General features: G+C 43.2%; 1 protein-coding gene across 1 annotated transcript in view; it reads left to right on the top strand.

Annotated features, from left to right (window-relative positions):
- LOC117977268 (protein FRG1B-like) overlaps positions 1-3,378 on the top strand; it is a 29,736-nt gene extending 26,358 nt beyond the window's left edge. The window contains exon 6 of the mRNA XM_055105089.2: positions 1,091-3,378. Coding sequence (XP_054961064.1) covers positions 1,091-1,346 — 256 coding nt within the window. The 3' untranslated portion in view covers positions 1,347-3,378. The remainder of the gene's footprint in view (positions 1-1,090) is intronic.
- Positions 3,379-20,771: the final 17,393 nt, after the last annotated feature.

Raw genomic sequence — 20,771 nt, 5'->3', positions numbered from 1 at the left:
GAAACATCTTTTGTACTAGAGGTATGTGCAGAGACTTCCTGGAAATTTGGATTTGTAAATTGTGCTGTTGTATCTTCTAGGCACTGCAGTGATCCAGATATAGAGCTGTTGCTCTTGCTTGTATAATTGTAACATTTTGATTCAAAAAAGGAAGTAAAAGGAAGAGAGTTGATTAAATTTGGCTACTGACATTAATAATAATAAATAATTATTGTACTTGTAATATAAACATCTGAAAGTTTTAGTTCTAAGAATGGCTGTCCACATAAGAAAATTATGTAAAAATAATTAATGTCTATTATAATTACTTTTCTTTAACCAAAAAAAAAGTATAATTTAAAGATGGCTGTTTAAGGATCAAATTGCAGCAATTGGTAAAAGTAGATATTAGTCATATTTATGAAGTGACACACAGTGATACTGAAGGCACTTATTTCTCAAGAAACATCATTTTTTCCCAACAAGAACATACTACATCCTAGACATGAGATGAAAATAAGCTTTAATTTTCACCACAGCAGGGCGACAATCAGAGAGCTGAGGTGGTACAGATCCATTAGAGGACCATATCCATGAGTCTATCAGTCTCTACTGTAGGATAGAGCAAGAATTTTTAAAGAATCTCGGTGAAGGCTCCTTTTCAAAAAAATATAAAGATTAAAGCCTTTGAAATGTAAATTATTTTTTCCAGTTATTACATTGAGGACAAAGTTATAGTTGCAAAGGTAAGATTTTTATAACTATCTCTAAAATTGATTCTCAGTGACTCCCTTGATCTACATATGTTAAGGAAAGAGGCAAGATGAAGATGTGTTAAATATTTTCCAGTTTTTAATAATCAGTTTTAATATAAGGTATACCCAAATAATGGTGAATTAAATGACAATGAAAGTATGTTGCTCCCTCTCCCTCTCCCTCTCCCTCTCCCCTCGCCACGGTCTCCCTCTCCCTCACCCTCTCCCTCTCCCTCTCGCCACGGTCTCCCTCTCCCTCTCTTTCCATGGTCTCCCTCTGATGCCGAGCCGAAGCTGGACTGTACTGCTGCCATCTCGGCTCACTGCAACCTCCCTGCCTGATTCTCCTGCCTCAGCCTGCCGAGTGCCTGCCATTGCAGGCACGCGCCGCCACGCCTGACTGGTTTTCGTATTTTTTTGGTGGAGACGGGGTTTCGCTGTGTTGGCCGGGCTGGTCTCCAGCTCCTAACTGCGAGTGATCTGCCAGCCTCGGCCTCCAGAGGTGCCGGGATTACAGACGGTGTCTGGTTCACTCAGTGCTCAGTGGTGCCCAGGCTGGAGTGCAGTGGTGTGATCTTGGCTCGCTACAACCTCCACCTCCCAGCCGCCTGACTTGGCCTCCCAAAGTGCCGAGAGTGCAGCCTCTGCCCAGCCGCCACCCCATCTGGGAAGTGAGGAGCGTCTCTGCCTGGCCGCCTATCGTCTGGGATGTGAGGAGCCCCTCTGCCTGGCTGCCCAGTCTGGAAAGTGAGGAGCATCTCTGCCCGGCCGCCATCCCATCTAGGAAGTGAGGAGTGCCTCTTCCGGGCCGCCATCCCATCTAGGAAGTGAGGAGCGTCTCTGCCCGGCCGCCCATCGTCTGAGATGTGGGGAGCGCCTTTGCCCCGCTGCCCCGTCTGGGATGTGAGGAGCACCTCTGCCCGGCCGCAACCCCGTCTGGGAGGTGAGGAGCGTCTCTGCCCAGCCGCCCCGTCTGAGAAGTGAGGAGACCCTCCGCCTGCCAACCGCCCCGTCTGAGAAGTGAGGAGCCCCTCTGCCTGGCAGCCGCCCCATCTGAGAAGTGAGGAGCCCCTCCGCCTGGCAGCCACCCCGTCTGGGAAGTGAGGAGCGTCTCTGCCCGGCAGCCACCCCGTCCGGGAGGGAGGTGGGGGTCAGCCCCCACCAGGCCAGCCGCCCCATCCAGGAGGGAGTTGGGGGGGTCAGTCCCCCGCCTAGCCAGCTGCCCCGTCTGGGAGGTGAGGGGTGCCTCTGCCCAGCCGCCCCTACTGGGAAGTGAGGAGCCCCTCTGCCCGGCCAGCCGCCCCATCCGGGAGGGAGGTGGGGTGGTCAGCCCCCCGCCTGGCCAGCCGCCCCATCCGGGAGGTGAGGGGTGCCTCTGCCCAGCCGCCCCTACTGGGAAGTGAGGAGCCCCTCTGCCCGGCCAGCCACCCTGTCCGGGAGGTGGGATCAGCCCCCGCCCGGCCAGCCACCCCGTCCGGGAGGTGAGGGGCGCCTCTGCCCGGCCGCCCCTACTGGGAAGTGAGCCCCTCTGCCCGGCCAGCCGCCCCGTCCGGGAGGGAGGTGGGGGTTCAGCCCCCTGCCCGGCCAGCCGCCCCATCCGGGAGGGAGGTGGGGGGGTCAGCCCCCCGCCCGGCCAGCCACCCCGTCCGGGAGGTGAGGGGCGCCTCTGCCCAGCCGCCCCTACTGGGAAGTGAGGAGCCCCTCTGCCTGGCCAGCCGCCCCGTCCAGGAGGTGGGGGGGGTCAGCCCCCCCCGGCCAGCCGCCCCGTCCGGGAGGGAGGTGGGGACGTCAGCCCCCTGCCCGGCCAGCCGCCTCATCCAGGAGGTGAGGGGCGCCTCTGCCCGGCCACCCCTACTGGGAAGTGAGGAGCCCCTCTGCCCGGCCAGCCGCCCCACCCAGGAGGGAGGTGGGGGGGTCAGCCCCCCACCCGGCCAGCCGCCCCATCCGGGAGGGAGGTGGGGGGGTCAGCCCCCTGCCCGGCCAGCCACCCCGTCTGGGAGGTGAGGGGCGCCTCTGCCCGGCTGCCCCTACTGGGAAGTGAGGAGCCCCTCTGCCTGGCCACCACCCCATCTGGGAGGTGTACCCAACAGCTCATTGAGAACGGGCCATGATGACAATGGTGGTTTTGTGGAATAGAAAGGGGGGAAAGGTGGGGAAAAGGTTGAGAAATTGGATGGTTGCCGTGTCTGTGTGGAAAGAAGTAGACATGGGAGACTTTTCATTTTGTTCTGTACTAAGAAAAATTCTTCTGCCTTGTGATCCTATTGATCTGTGACCTTACCCCTAAACCTGTGCTCTCTGAAACATGTGCTGTGTCCACTCAGGGTTAAATGGATTAAGGGCGGTGCAAGATGTGCTTTGTTAAACGGATGCTTGAAGGCAGCATGCTCCTTAAGAGTCATCACCACTCCCTAATCTCAAGTACCCAGGGACACAAACACTGCGGAAGGCCGCAGGGTCCTCTGCCCAGGAAAACCAGAGACCTTTGTTCACTTGTTTCTTTGTTCACTTGTTTATCTGCTGACCTTCCCTCCACTATTGTCCTATGACCCTGCCAAATCCCCCTCTGTGAGAAACACCCAAGAATGATCAATTAAAAAAAAAAAAAAGACCCTGTCCCCTCCAAAATAAATAAATAAATAAAAAGACTGAGATTTGCTAAGCACAAAGTTCTTTGATTATGACACAAACCCACTGCATGTGTAGTATTCATCTGGACTCAGTACAAACAAGATGCTCATGCTGCGTGCTGTGCTGTGAGTAATGAGGTCCTTTGTCTCTGAAAAAAAAAAAAGAAAAAGTATGTTATAGCAGATGCTCACTCATCAACCTGCCTTGAAATTAAAGGTTTATAAGGTGCATAAGGGCAAATCTTTTGATGTTGTCATTACATTCACAAAGGTATCTGAGGCACGTACAGCATGAAGTTCCCTAAGTGCTTGCAACATAACCAGCACTAAATTTTGTTGAATAAATAAATGAATACTTTTGTATAGCATCTGCTCAAAATCTCTGATGTAAAAATGAAAATAATCTGAAAATATGCAAAACTGAAATTTCCCACATACGGTTGCCGATTCGTACAAACAATAAGATAAATTTCAAAATGAGAACATGACAATAAAATCAAGTTTCAAAATGGCTGGCCTTTAATAGCAAAACCCATGTTCAAAAAAAGGAATAAGACATCAAATATTTTGAGAACCAAAATTTCACTGCTGCTTTTTTAACACCCTGTTGTTAACCTGAGCCCCCATCCTCTTACTATCAGTAACAGATTTTCATAATAAAATACAAGTAACAGGCCGGGTGCCTGTCAATAACAGATTTTCATCATCAAATACAAGAAACAGGCAGGGCAAGGTGGCTCACACCTGTAATCCCAGCACTTTGGGAGGCTGAGACGGGTGGATCACTTGAGGTCAGGAGTTTCAGACAAGCTTGGCCAACATGGTGAAACCTCATCTCTACTAAAAATACAAAAATTAGCTGGGTGTGGTGGCAGGCGCCTCTAATCCCAGCTAATCAGGAGGCTGAGGCAGTAGAATCACTTGAACCTGGGAGGTGGAGGTTGCAGTGAACTGAGATTGAGCCACTATACTCCAGCCTGGGAGACAGAGCAAGACTCTGCCTAAAAAAAAATAAATACACAACATAACAGAATCTCTGGGACATATTCAAAGCAGTGTGTAGAGGGAAATTTATAGCACTAAATGCCCACAAGAGAAAGCAAGAAAGATCCAAAATTGACACCCTGACATCACAATTAAAAGAACTAGAAAAGCAAGAGCAAACACATTCAAAAGCTGGCAGAAGGCAAGAAATAACTAAAATCAGAGAAGAACTGAAGGAAATAGAACACAAAAAACCCTTCAAAAAATTAATGAATCCAGAAGCTGTTTTTTTGAAAAGATCAACAAAATTGATAGACCGCTAGCAAGACTAATAAGAAAAGAGAGAAGAATCAAATAGGCGCAATAAAAAATGATAAAGGGATTATCACCACCGATCCCACAGAAATACAAACTACCATCAGAGAATACTAAAAAACTTCTACACAAATAAACTAGAAAATCTAGAAGAAATGGATAAATTCCTCGACACATACATCCTTCCAAGACTAAACCAGAAGGAACTTGAATCTCTGAATAGACCAATAACAGGTTCTGAAATTGAGGCAAAAATCAATAGCTTACCATCCAAAAAAAGTCCAGGACCAGATGGATTCACAGCTGAATTCTACCAGAGGTACAAGGAGAAGATGTCACCATTCCTTCTGAAACTATTCCAATCAATAGAAAAAGAGGGAATTCTCCCTAACTCATTTTAAGAGGCCAACATCATCCTGATACCAAAGCCTGGCAGAGACACAACCAAAAAAGAGGATTTTAGACCAATATCCTTGATGAACATTGATGCAACAATCCTCAAAAAAATACTGGCAAAACGAATCCAGCAGCACATCAAAAAGTTTATCCACCATGATCAAGTGGGCTTCATCCCTGAGATGCAAGGCTGGTTCAACATACGCAAATCAATAAATGTAATCCAGCATATAAACAGAGCCAAAGACAAAAACCACATGATTATCTCAATAGATGCAGAAAAGGCCTTTGACAAAATTCAACAACACTTCATGCTAAAAACTCTCAATAAATTAGGTATTGATGGGACATATCTCATAATAATAAGAGCTATCTATGACAAACCCACAGCCAATATCATACTGAATAGAAAAAAACTGGAAGCATTCCCTTTGAAAACTGGCACAAGACAGGGATGCCCTCTCTCACCACTCCCATTCAACATAGTGTTGGAAGTTCTGGCCAGGGCAATCAGGTAGGAGAAGGGAATAAAGGGTATTCAATTGGGAAAAGAGGAAGTCAAATTGTCCCTGTTTGCAGATGACATGATTGTATAGCTAGAAAACCCCACTGTCTCAGCCCAAAATCTCCTTAAGCTGCTAAGCAACTTCAGCAAAGTCTCAGGATACAAAATCAATGTACAAAAATCACACACATTCTTATACACCAATAACAGACAAACAGCCAAATCATGAGGGAACTCCCTTTCAAAATTGCTTCAAAGAGAATAAAATACCTAGGAATCCAACTTACAAGGGACATGAAGGACCTCTTCAAGGAGAACTACAAACCGCTGCTCAAGGAAATAAAAGAGGATACAAACAAATGGAAGAACATTCCACGCTCATGGGTAGGAAGAATCAATATCGTGAAAGTGGCCATTCTGCCCAAGGTAATTTATAGATTCAATGCCATCCCCATCAAGATACCAATGACTTTCTTCACAGAAATAGAAAAATCTACTTTAATGTTCATATGGAACCAAAAAAGAGCCCACATCGCCAAGTCAATCCTAAGCCAAAAGAACAAAGTCGGAGGCATCATGCTACCTGACTTCAAACTATACTACAAGGCTACAGTAACCAAAACAGCATGGTACTGGTACCAAAACAGAGATATAGATCAATGGAACAGAACAGAGCCCTCAGAAATAATGCTGCATATCTACAACCATCTGATCTTTGACAAATCTGACAAAAACAAGCAATGGGGAAAGGATTCCCTATTTAATAAATGGTGCTGGGAAAACTGGCTAGCCATATGTAGAAAGCTGAAACTGGATCCCTTCCTTACACCTTGTACAAAAATTAATTCAAGATGGATTAAAGACTTATATATTAGACCTAAAACCATAAAAACCCTGGAAGAAAACCTAGGCAATACCATTCAGGACATAGGCATGGGCAAGGACTTCATGTCTAAAACACCAAAAGCAATGGCAACAAAAACCAAAATTGACATATGGGATCTAATTAAAGAGCTTCTTCACAGCAAAAGAAACTACCATCAGAGTGAACAGGCAACCTGCAGAATGGGAGAAAATTTTCACAACCTGCTCATCTGACAAAGGGCTAATATCCAGAATCTACAATGAACTCAAACAAATTTACAAGAAAAAAACAACCCCATCAAAAAGTGGGCAAAGGATATGAACAGACACTTCTCAAAAGAAGACATTTATGCAGCCAAAAAACACATGAAAAAATGCTCACCATCACTGGCCATCAGAGAAATGCAAATTAAAACCACAATGAGATACCATCTCACACCGGTTAAAATGGCGATCATTAAATGTCAGGAAACAACAGGTGCTGGAGAGGATGTGGAGAAATAGGAACACTTTTACACTGTTGGTGGGACTGTAAACTAGTTCAACCATTGTGGAAGTCAGTGTGGCGATTCCTCAGGTATCTAGAACTAGAAATACCATTTGACCCAGCCATCCCATTACTGGGTATATACCCAAAGGAATATAAATCATGCTGCTATAAAGACACATGCACACGTATGTTTATTGTCGCACTATTCACAATAGCAAAGACTTGGAACCAACCCAAATGTCCAACAATGATAGACTGCGTTAAGAAAATGTGGCACATATACACCATGGATTACTATGCAGGATAAAAAATGAAGAGTTCATGTCCTTTGTAGGGACATGGATGAAACTGGAAACCATCATTCTCAGTAAACTATTGCAAGGACAAATAACCAAACACCACATGTTGTCACTCATAGGTGGGATTTGAACAATGAGAAGACATGGACACAGGAAGGGGAACATCACACACTGGGGACTGTTGTGGGGTGGGCGGAGTGGGGAGGGATTGCATTAGGAGATATACCTAATGCTAAATGACGAGTTAATGGGTGCAGGACACCAGCATGGCACATGTATATATATGTAACAAACCTGCACGTTGTGCACATGTACCCTAAAACTTAAAGTATAATAAAAAAAAAAAGTCAAACAACAGATGCTGGCAAGCCTGTGGAGAAATAAACACTTTTACACTGTTGGTAGGAATGTTAATTAGTTCAATCATTGTGGAAGACAGTTTGGCGATTCTGCAAGGATCTAGAACCAGAAATACCATTTGACCCAGAAATCCCATTACTGGGTATATAACCAAACGACTATAAATCATTCTATTATAAAGATGCATGCACGCGTATGTTTATAGCAGCACCATTCCCATTAGCAAAAACATGGAATCAATCCAAATGCCCATCAATGATAGACTGGATAAAGAAAATGTGGTGCATACACACCATGGAATACTATGCAGCCATAAAAAGGAATGAGATCATGTCTTTTGCAGGGACATGCATGAATCTGGAAACCATCCTCTTCGGCAAACTAATACAGGAACAGAAGACCAAACACCACATGTTCTCACTCATAAGTGGGAGCTGAATAATGAGAACTCCTGGACACAGGGAGGAGAACAACACACACTGGGGCCTGTCAGTGGGGACGGGGAGGGAGAGCATCAGGATAAATAGCTAACACATGTCAGGCTTAATACCTAGGCACCTAGGCAGTGGGTTGATAGGTACAGCAAATCATCGTAGTGCACGTTTACCTATGTAACAAACCTGCATGTCCTGCACATGTATCCTGGAACTTAAAATAAAATTTAAAAAATAAAAAGAAAACAGAAGAGTACTGAAAATTGGCTCACAGTTCCACAGCCTGTACAGCAAGCATGATGCTGACATCTGCTCAGCTTCTGGGGAGGCCTCAGGAAACTTAACAATCATAGTGGAAGGGAAAGCAAGAACAGGAGGAAGAGAGAGAGGGGGAAGGTCCTATACACTTTAAACAACAAGATCTCATGAGAACTCTATCACAAGAGCAGCGCTAGGGGGATTATGCTTATCCATTAGAAACTGCTCCCATGGACCAGCCACCTCCCAGCAGGCCCCATCTCCGAAAGTGGGAACCACTGGAGGCTGCTCCCATGGACCAGCCACCTTCCAGCAGGCCCCGTTTCCAACACTGGGAACCACTGGAAACTGCTCCCATGGACCAGCCACCTCCCAGCAGGCCCCATCTCCGACACTGGGGATTACATTTCTATAGAAATTTCCAATAATTTTGGAACACATACTAATAACATATTTATGAAAATACAGTCTAAAGTAGCCCAAACACCATTCACTTTTCTATTTGAAAGTTTTCCCTCTATTCTAATGTCACAATATCCAGCTTTATTAATCAGAATCCTGCATTTAAGGGCATCTGTTAAATTTTATAGCTGATTATAAAACCATCATTTAAAGAGGACCAAAATGAGACAAAAATTGTCTGTGGATGACAAAAACATTAAGGGCAGCCACAGTTAAAGACACGAACAACAGTCTTTAAAGTAGAATTTGCTGTAGAGCCCATTATGAGGGAGATATTTCTAGTTATTACCTCTTTTATTCTAAACCATGGAAAAAGGACCTATCAAATAAAGTCCTTCTAGAAGAGTGAAGGGCTCCTAGCAATGTTCTCTTTAATCCATGATGTGGGATAAGGGGAGTTTTGACTGATTATGAGGCAATGTATATACCACTAAAGTTTCAACACCCTAAAAGGAATAAAAATGGGGGAGGGAAGTCCTGGAAGAACCAGATGGAGCCATAGCAGAAGATGATTTCAGTCCACCAAACCCTGAATTGTGGGCTGGTTGTGCTGCATCGCTCTGTGACTTATGCTTCTGCCGCAACAAAGATCTAATACCCAGGGTTATAGGAAAAGACACCTGCAGTACCCCTGAGTCACAGAGAAGGGAGAAATCCAAACCTGACTTAAGTCTAGGGTTCTTAAACCACACAATCTGCTCATAAGGAGGACTTTAACTCTGAAGATACTGATTTGGGGCTGTTTCAAAGAAAGAAATTATAAATATGAGTGGGAAAGAGAACAACCTTCCCCATATCCAGTGGCAAAAAAATGAGGGAGAGGGAAGGAAGGAAGGAGGGAAGGAAGGAGAGAGGGAAGGAAGGAGAGAGGGAAGAAAGGGAAGGAAGGAGAGAGGGAAGGAAGGAGAGAGGGAAGAAAGGGAAGGAAGGAGAGAGGGAAGGAAGGAAGGAAGTAGGGAGGGAGGGAGGTAGGGATGGAAGGAAGGAAGGAGAGAGGGAAGGAAGGAATGAAGGAAGGAAGGAGAGGGAAGGAGGGCAGGAAGGAAGGAAAGCAGAGAGGGAAGGAGGGAGGGAGGGAAGGAAGGAGAGGGAAGGAAGGAGAGGGAAGGAAGGAAGGAGGGAAGGAAGAAAAGGAAGGAAAGGGAAGGAGGGAAGGCAGGAAGGAGGGAAGGCAGGAAGGAGGGAAGGAAGAAAGGAAGGAAGGAAAGAGGGAAGGATGGAAAGATGGAAGGAAGGAAGGCAGGAAGGAGGGAAGGAAGGAAAGATGGAAGGAAGGAAGGAAGGGAAGGAACTTGGATATGCACAAAAACAAAATTTAATACGGAAGTCTATCATCTGACCTAATTGGAAATGTACTATTTTCTACAACAATTTATACAGTCCAAAGATAAAAGGGTGCTGATTGGTATTTGTAACTCTCTAGCATATATTCTGAATCAATTTTAACATCTGCTGAAATCTACCAATTGGCATACCTTCACAAACTAAATCGATACTGGAGCTCAAACTTTGTTATACCTGAGATTTCACTAAATTTAAACATTGCATCCCCTAATCCTAGCAGAGTAACTGCATATAGAATAGAGGACACATACTTATGCCTCACATTTTTTACCTTGACTAAATTTCCCGTAGTCATAGAAGCTTTTGTCCATAGGGGACCTGGATACTCTGACCTAATGAGTAACAAATTGATATTAAATCATTTGCACTTACACATTGACTTCACAAATGTAACCTTACAGAACTCCCTCTCCTGTTTTTTTTTTTTTAAATTTGATTTATTTTTAATTTTTCATTTTTTTAGAGATGGGGTCTTGCTCCATTACCCAGGCTGAATGAAGTGTGGTGGCACAATCATAGTTCACTGCTGCCTTGAACTCCTGGGCTCAAGCAATCCTCCCATTTTAACCTTCCAAGTAGCTGGGTTTACAGGCATGCACCAACACAGCCAATTAAAAAAATTTGTAGAAGTGGAGTCTTGCTATGTTGCCTAGGCTGGTCTCTAACTTCTGGCCTCAAGCAATCCTCCTGCCTCGGCCTCCCAAAGTGCTGGGATTACAGGTGTGAGTCACCGTGCCTAGCCTCCCCATCTTGATAAATTAGCAAATATGGTTCAACATAAATTACAACACGACTTCAAATAAATAAAACTTATTATATAAGACCAAATTAACTAGTGAAGGGGTGATAATCCTCATTGCTTCAACGTTTAGCAGTAGAATTTGGCCTGTTCTTAAACCTGCAAAGAATAAATGGTGTTTCACAGTGGATTGCTGTAATGTGACTGCAGTGCTCCCATTCATTAAGGCCCTTGTACCCAATACCTAATACTTTGGTTAATTTTTTTTATTTCAATAGGTTTTTGGGGAATATGATGTTTTTTTTTTTTTTAATTTCAATAGGTTTTTGGGAAACAGGTGGTGTTTGGTTACAGGAATAAGTTCTTTAGTGGCGATTTCTGAGATTTGTGGTGCACCCATCACCCAAGCACTGTACACTGTACCCAATATGTAGTGTTTTATCCCTCACCGCACCCACCCCACCACTCCCAGCCTTTCCCTGAGTCCCCGAAGACCATTGTATCATTCTTATGCCTGTGCCTCCTCACAGCTTAGCTCTCACTTATGAATGAGAACATACAATGTTTGGTTTTCCATTCCTAAGTTGCTTCACTTGGAATAATGGTGTCCAGTTTCATCCGGGTTGCTGCGAATGCATTATTTCATTCCATCTTATGACTGAGTAGTATTCCATGTGGTAAATATTTATACCACATTTTCTTTATCCACTTACTGATTGATGTGCATTTAGGCTGGTTTCAAATTCTTCCAATTGCATATTGTGCTGCTATAAACATGCGTGTGCAAGTATCTTTTTCATATAATGACTTATTTTCCTCTGAGTAGATACCCAGGAGTGGAATTACTGCATCAAATGATAGATCTGCTTTTAGTTCTTTGGAGATCTCCTCACTGTTTTCCATAGCTGTTGTACTAGCTTACACTCCCTCCAAAAAGTGTAAAAGTGTTCCCTTTTTACCACATCCATGCCAACATCTATTACTTTTTGATTTTTTGATTATGACCATTCTTGCAGGAGTAAAGGGGTATCATATTGTATTGTGGTTTTGATTTGCATTTCCCTGATAATTAGTTATGTTGAGCATTTTTTCATGTGTTTGTTGGCCTTTTTCATGTGTTTGTTGGCCTTTTTCATGTGTTTGTTGTTCTTATCTTCTTTTGAGAATTGTCTGTTCATGTCCTTAGCCCACTTTTTGATGGGATGTTTTTCTTGCTGGTTTGTTTGAGTTCCTTGCAGATTCTGGGTATTAGTCCTTTAATCAGAAGTACAGATTGCGAAGATTTTCTCCCACTCTGTAAGTTATCTGTTTACTCTGCTGATTATTTCTCTTACTGTTCAGGAGCCTTTTAGTTTAATTAGGTCTCATCTATTTATCTTTGTTTTAGTTGCATTTGCTTTTTGGGTTATTGATCATGAAGTCTTTGCCTAAGCCAATGTCTAGAAGGGTTTCTCCAATGTCGTCTTCTAGAATTTTTATGGTTTCAGGTATTAGATTTAAGTCCTTGATCCATCTTGAGTTGATTTTTGAATAGGGTGAGAAATGAGCATCCACTTTCATTCTTCTATGTGTGGCTTGCCATTTATCTCAGCACCATTTGTCGAATAGGGTATTCTTTCTCTGCTTTATGTTTTTGTTTGTTTTGTTGAAGATTAGATGACTGTAAGTATTTGGCTTTATTTCTGTGTTCTCTATTATGTTCCATTGATCTATATGGCTATTTTTATACCAGTGCCATGCTGTTTTGGTGACTATGGCCTTCTAGTATAGTTTGAAGTCGGCTTCTAGATTTGTTCTTTTTGCTTAGTCTTGCTTTGGCTATACAGACTCTTTTTTGGTTCTAGGCTTTTATTACCTTAAGGTATGTCCCTTCTATGTCTTTTTTAGTTCCATGTGAATTTTTGTAGTTCTGTGAAGACTGATGTTAGCACTTTAATGGGGATTGCATTGAGTTTGTAGATTGCTTTTGGCAGTATGGTATTTTCACAATATTGATTTTACCCATCCGTGAGCATGGGATATGTTTCCATTTGTTTGTACCTATGATTTCTATCAGCAGTGTTTTGTAGTTTTCCTTGTAGAGGTCTTTTGTCTCTTTGGTTAAGTATTCCGGATATAATTAAGATTTTGTCTGCAAAGATTGCATGCAATTGACAATTATGGGAATATACTATTGTAACTATAGGAATTATAATATTCCTAAGATTTTTATTGCAGCTATTGTAAAAGGGGGTGAGTTTTTTATTTAATTCTCAGCTTGTTAACTATTACTGTATAGCACAGCCACTGACTTGTGTACATTAATTTTGTATCCTGAAACTTTGCTGAATTCATTTACCAGTTCTAGTAGCTTTTGGGATGAGTCTTTAGGGTTTTCTAGGTATACGATCATGTCATCAGCAAAGAGTGACAGTTCGACTTCCTCTTTACCGATTTGGATGCCCTTTATTTCTCTTATCTGATTACTCTGGTGATGATTTCTAGTAGTGTGTTGAATAGAAGTGGTGAAAGTGGGCATCATTGTCTTGTTCCAGTTCTCAGGGGGAATGCTTTCAACTTTTCCTCATTCCATATAATGTTGGCTGTGTGTTTGTCATACATGGCTTTTATTAACTTAAGGTATGTCCCTTCGATGTTAATTTTGCTGAGGGTTTTAATCATAAAGGGATTCTGGATTTTGTCAAATGCTTTTTCTATGTCGATTTTGCTGAGGGTTTTAGGCAAAAAGGGATGCTGGATTTTGTCAAATCCTTTTTCTGCATGCATTGAGATGATCATGTGATTTTTGTTTTTAATTCTGTTTATGTGGTGTATCACATTTATTGACTTACAGATGTTTAACCATCCTGCATCCCTGGTTTCTCTTCAGATCGTATACATCTTTCGCCTTATGATGGTTAATTTTATTTGCCAAGTTGGGTTGCCTAGATATTTGGTTAAACACTCTGTATGTGTCTGTGAGGGTGTTCCTTGATGAGACAAACATTTGAATATGTAGACTTAGTAAAGTAGTTGCACTCCCCAGTGTGAGTGGGCCTCATCCAATCCATTAAAACCCAAATAAAACACAAGGGTAGAGGAAGAGATAATTCACCCTCTTTGATGATTTCAGAGCTGAGACGTAGATCTTCTCTCGCCTTTGAAGTCAGACGTGGACTGTAACTTATGCCATCAGCTTTCCTGGTTCTCAGGAATTTAGGCTTGGACTGGAACTCCAACATTGGCAGTCCTGGTTCTCCAGCTTGCTGACTGCAGGTCCTGGGACTTCTTAGCCTCCATAACCACATGAGCCAATTCCTTACAATAAACCTATATATATTCATGCAACTGATAAATATTTTGTTGTTACAGATTTGGCTACCATGTTCTTTTTGTGCCTATTTTAACAGAGTCTCAGTCATAGCCTGCCTTCATCTCTGAAGGGACCAGGCGACCCATGGAGTGCCTCAGCAGCCTCGTCATTGCATGCAATCTTCACAGACAAGATCTCACTGCAACCACCTTTCTACAGGAGCACAGGTGTGACATTATACTGATGACATCATACTCAGAGGAAATTCATTTTACATACTAAGGACACACAGATACAAGGAGGCTTACGCAAAGGGAGTGGACCTCTCCTCAACACAGTAGTGCAAGGCCCTGCCACTTTGTTTCAATTCCTGAAAATTCCTTGGTAAACTTGGGGCTGCTCTATTCCTGACATTTTCAAAAAACAGTTATTCATCCTCTCAGCATCCAAAATGTTAATACAAGCCCAACATTCTTTAATTTGTGTTTTGTTTTTTGGAGGCACAGTCTTGCTCTGTCACCCAGGCTGGTATGAAGTGGCACAATTTCAGCTCACTGCAGCCTCGACCTCCTGAGCTCAAGCAATTCTCCCATCTCGGCCTTCCAAGTAGCTCGGACTGCAGGTGTGTGCCACGACACTCAGCTAATTTTGTTTAATTTTTTGTAGAGAAAAGGTCTCGCTATGTTACCCAGGCTGGTCTGAAACTCCTGGGCTGAAGGGATCCTCTTGCCTCAGCCTCCCAAAGTTCTGGGATTACAGGTGTGAGCCACTGTGCCCAGCCCTTTAATTCTTTACTTGGGGTTCAGGTGACAACATATTTCTTGTTTACAAATCTTACTTAATCTCACTGATGCTGTCATTGGCAAACTGACCCACCTTGAATGAGGCCTCCTCCAACAAGTCTGGAATCTGTCCGAATTTAAATTAACAGGTGCTTCTATGAATTCCCTCAGAGAACACAATGTGGATGCTTTAGAGACCTCTTCCCATGCATCCTGAATTATCTGGGTTGCATATGGTGGCCATAAGTAGTCCATGGGCTTCTGATGTAAAAACAAACCTGCCCCTTTTGACCCTGCTCTGTACAGCATCAGGGCGGTGATTGCTGACCATATCCTGGACCCTCTGGAAACAGAGGGCTCTGCATCCATGTCCACGAGCCTTCATGCCCATCTGGCCATCAGGCCTTGGGAAGCAGCACCCCACAGCCTTGGCACAGCTGCAGAGACCTCCTTGCCTCAGGATGGAGTCAAACCTGGACCCCCTGCCATTCTCATCTGCAGGAAACACTGGCCTCCTTCATTCTCAGGCTGTGTTGTTGGAAGTCACCCGTCTCCGAGGACCCTTGGGATCGACTGAGTGACCAGCAGTGAAGTTTGTCCACCTTCTGAATGGATGCCATCATCTGACGTGATGGAGCGCTGTGGGATGCTGCTGCCTTCCCTCCCTTAGCTAGGATGTCCCTGATAAAGGATGACACCCAAGCCTCAGCACAAATGGCCAAACTTGAGGTGGTCATCTCAGCACTGATGCTGGGCCAACAATTAGCCCCATTTTTACATTTTTACAAATTTTTGGCAATTGCCAAGAATTCTCCACCTTCCCTCCCCATTGAATTAAAGAAACTTCTTGCCTCATGGATACTCAGAATACAATCAAGGTAACAGATGCCTTTTTTTTTAACCAAGGACACAGTACGGATCTCACAGGGACACTCCTTATCCCCTGCAGAGTTCCAGACACTACTGATGGTGACCAAGGCAACATTCATCAGAAAACACAGTGCTAAGCTTGTGAAAGTGTCCAGTAGGGCTTCCACTGCCCCTATAGGCTGCAGGCAGCTGCTTTAGTTGAGAGAGAGACTGAGCTCCTCAAAGAATTCCTATTTAAGTTACAAAGCAGCGAGTGGATGCCCTGCTGGGTTCCACTGTTGCCACAGGCTTTGATTACTCTAAGTTCATGCTTCTTAGGAAAGTGCACTTTTTACACCAATGCTACACAGTTCCCTCAGTTGCCTTTACTGGACATCAAGGAGTTCACATTTTTGACAACCATTCAGTCCTGGACTGTCCAAGGGGTGGAGGTAGCTCCGTACAGGAAGCTGCCTGCTGCGTGTGGATCAGTAATATCAGACTTGCCCAACAACTCACTGGAGACATGAAAATCAATACATGGGGTTGCATGATATCACCCAAATATTTATGAAAACACTTGTGTGGCCAGAGACCCCAGATGTCTAAACCAATGCATGGGGAATGCATGACATCACCCAAATATTTACGAACATGCTTGTGCTGCCAGAGACCCCAGATCACTTTCCCTGCCTCCTGCTAAATAAATGGGGGTCATAGCTTTGCATTGGCTTCCACATTACATTACTCATAACCGTGGCCTTCCTAATCTCTCATGTCCCTAAGTACTTATTATAATGTCTCAGCAGCTTTCTCTCAGCCTCTCAAAATATTAGTCATCATGAAAATAAATGTCTGATATTAAAGCATCAGGGGTCAATTGTATTGTGACACCTAAAATTTCATGCAGCACCCCACCATGTCCTCAGCCTAATGGCTTTCATGCCCCCACCAGACTGCAAAACTCTGAATTAGTCAAGCGCATCACTGAAGGGACCAAGGGTTACCCCACCCTCTGATTTCTACCAAGCCTGCCTCCCACACCCTCAGTTCCAGAGTGCAACCCTGGGTAGACCTGCATAAATACAGTGTCATCCCCCGCTGGGCTGAGTATGTGTGACGAGTAAATTACTGGGAATTTCGTCTGCTCAGTGTTTGTTTTGTCTGTCTGCAGCCATTCCCAGAATTCTAGGGCAAGACTAGCTTCTTCGCCAATGGGGTGAACAGGAAGGAACCCAGGTAGGAATTGCCTTTTTAAAAAAATCCCTTCCCACCCTCTTAATTATGTAATGCATGCATTTTTATAGCTTTTTTCTCATTCCATTACCTGAGGTCAGCCACTGATATTTAACCCATCCTTAGCCTCGGAGGAGGGCAGAGGAGCACTGGTCATATTGATTTCGCTAGCGGTGACATGATTTCCTTCTGTGCCACTCAAATTCTCTCCTTCTTGAACTTGTTGCTCAGTAGGTTGTGTTTCTCTCGTCTTTGCAGATTGTTAGGAAGATGAGAATCAGCTTTCATTTTTGATGTTGCCATAGAGAAGAATCCATGGTAATCTTTATTTGCACAATCAACTTTTTCTTTTCCCCCAGAAATTGCAAATTCTTATGTGAGAGACAGCTTTCTGGAGTCTGCAAACATAGATTATCGTGTCTCTTTTGATGGTAAATTTCTTATATCCCCACCAAAAATGAAATACTTACATATAATTTTGGCATGTCATATTGATTGCCAACTACATGTAAGAACATTCCTTGATTTTAAATCTAGACTAATTATGAAAATTTGGGTAGTCATACAAAATTATTGTGTACAAATTTATAGACCTTAGGATTATTTAATCCTATTACTATTAGGATTAGTTACTATTAGTAACTATTAGTTACTATTAACTAATATTTATTGAGCAGTCAGTGTATGGCAGAGGCTTACTATGTACCATTTCATTTTATACTTAAAACAATATTCTATGCAAAATGCTATAATTTCCCCATGCCTCCAATTTGGACATGATAAAACTGGGTCTCGTAAAGTTTTCACCCCAGAGTTCTCTGCTTAGTAAGAAGTAGAAGTAAGTCTAAACCTAAGTCATCTGATTTCAGAGCCCATATAGTTAAATGCTCTAAATGCATCTTCCCATGGTGATCGTGACTATGAGAGCCTGTCACATGGTGTAGGACAGTGCTTCCCTGTAACGTGTGCAAGATTCCCGTGATGATGGTGACTATGAGACCCTGTCAGATATGATGCAGGACAGTTCTTTCCTGGAACATGCACAAGATTCCCGTGATGATAGTGATTATGAGAGCCTGTCACATATGATGTAGGACAGTGCTTCCCTGTAACATGTGCAACATTCCCCTGATGATTGTGACTATGAGTGCCTGTCTGATACGATGTAGAACAGTGCTTCCCTGTAACATGCACAAGATTCCCGTGATGATGGTGACTATGAGAGCCTGTCTGATACGATGTAGAACAGTGCTTCCCTGTAACATGCACAAGATTCCCGTGATGATGGTGACTATGAGAGCCTGTCACATATGATGTAGGACAGTGCTTCCCTGTAACATGTACAAGATTCACCCTGGAATCTTATTAAAATGCAAACTCTTAGACCACACTTTGACTAGCTAAGACAAGAGCATTTAAATGGATGTCCAGGTGACAGTGTTAAGATCCTACTGTTCGTGTGGGCACTGGCTCACCATATTAACAAAGCTTAGGACCTCCAGTCCCTGCTAGAAAAGAAATACAGATACATAGGATGTGACTATGCATATGGAATGTCTGTTGTGTTCTCGACATTGTACTAGACACTAGAGATAAAAAGTCAAATATCCCTTGCCTCTTTCTGAAAGGAGCTTCCTACACAGTGGCTTCTGACTGCAGTGTATATTTTCTCTTCTGCCCTGGGTGGGTGAGCTCTATCTCAATGTTGGTAACTGAACACTGCCCAGTGGGTTTTACGGGGGAGACCATAGCTAGCTGCGCTCCCACATAGCTATGACCATAGCATATCTCGTGATGCCATTTCCCCTTTGTCAGAAGGCTCCCTCCAGTATCATACATACACGCTCCCCATGATTATAAATTCTTCCTCCTTCCACTAAATGTTCCTAAATCTTGCAAAGATAAAAACATAAACCACATTCTTGTCATATTAGTTATATATTAATGATGAAAGTTCCTTAGTTTTCTTCCTTTTCTTTTTGCGATGGAGTCTCGCTCTGTCCGCAGGCTGGAGTGCAGTGGCGCGATCTCGGTTCCCTGCAAGCTCCACCTCCCGGGTTCATGCCATTCTCCTGCCTCAGCCTTCCGAGTAGCTGGGACTACAGGCACCCACCACCACACCTGGCTAATTTTTTTTTGTATTTTTAATAGAGACGGGGTTTCACCAGATGGTCTTGATCTCCTGATCTTGTGATCCGCAAGCCTCGGCCTCCCAAAGTGCTGGGATTACAGGCATGAGCCACCGCACCCAGCCCAAGTTCCTTACTTTTTATGTTTAATATTTTCTCCCAATTTATAGAATATATTGATTAAGAATAAATTTTAGCCATGCACATCTATTACAAACTTCATGATATACTTTGCTATTTTTAAATTTCTTATACTCTTATAAAATGTGTGTTCTGGACTCACATTGGCTTCCATTTCTTCCCTCTGGCTTCTATTACTTTAGGCTATGAGCAGAGATGGACGAGGTGGCTACTGTAATGGATCAAGGGTATGAGCAGAGATGGATGAGGCAGCAGCTGTAATGGATTAAGGCTATGAGCATCTTGTGAAGTAGGATGTTAAATCTGTAAATGTCAGAATGAATCCAAACTTACCAATTCAAAACTGGATTGTAAAACAGCTCAAAAAAACTGAAAACACAGCTCTACACTTTAGGAGGCTGAGGCAGGCAGATTGCTTAAGTTCAAGAGTTGGAGACAAGTCTAGGAAACATGGAAAAACTGTCTCTACAAAAAATATATATATTTTTAATTAGCTGGGTATGGTGGTATGAGCCTGTGGTCCCAGCTTTTCAGGAGGCTGAGGTGAGAGGATGGCTTGAGCCCAGAAGGTAGAGGCTACAGTGGGTTCTGATCACGCCACTGCATTCCAGCCTAGGTGACAGAGTGAGACCCGTCTCAAAAACAAACAAAAACAGCTCTAAACGAAAGTGGCTAGAAAAGTAGCTTAAGTTGTTCCTGTGTGGTTAAATAGAAACAAAAATGAACTACTTATGTGCCCCAGGGGCTTCATAATGTTGAGAGCAAAGTCAATTATTCCAGCAGGTTCTAGAAAACTTTATCATATCATGGGGTTCAATGAAAATATCAAATCATAAATATAATAATCAAATCTGAAAGTGAATCTAGTTTCAAAGACCTCAGAAGCCAGTGTGTAGGAAGTTCTTTTCAGATAGAGACAAGGGATTATTTGACTTCTTATCTCTGTTGTCTAGCACAATGTCCAGAACACAACAGATATTCCATATGCACAGTCACATCCTATGTATGTGTATGTGTATCTCTTTTCCAGCAAGGACTAGAGGTCCTAAACTTTGTTTATATGGTGAGCCAGTGCCCAAATGAGCAGGAGAATCTTAGCACAGTCACCTACACACTCATTTCAATGCTCTGGCCCCTTATCCAAGCTAGTCAATGTGTGGTCTATGGTTTTGCATTTTAAGGGATCTCCGGGTGAATCTTGTGTCTGTCAAAGGAGGAGAAGCACTGCCCTCAAAATATAGAAAAAGTGAACTAATTTATCCAGGCAGGCTGGCTATTTATTTATGTATTTATTTATCTTTTTGATGGGAAGATTCAAATTGACATACACAATCACCCCCAAAAGATTTCAGGTAAAAAACAAACAAAGGTTTAGATATCAGATGTGTTTTACAATTACCGCACCAGTCTTTTTACTACAGAATCTAGTAGCATATTTCCCAATAGATCTAGGTGAAAATTTCTATCTCATGAGCCTTCTGTCAGTATTTTTAAAATTGGACACTCTATTAGTGGCCACATTGAATCT

Source organism: Pan paniscus, chromosome 21, assembly GCF_029289425.2.
Source record: "Pan paniscus chromosome 21, NHGRI_mPanPan1-v2.0_pri, whole genome shotgun sequence".
NCBI classification, from domain to species: Eukaryota; Metazoa; Chordata; class Mammalia; order Primates; family Hominidae; genus Pan; species Pan paniscus.
This window is presented reverse-complemented; position numbering and strand designations above follow the sequence as displayed.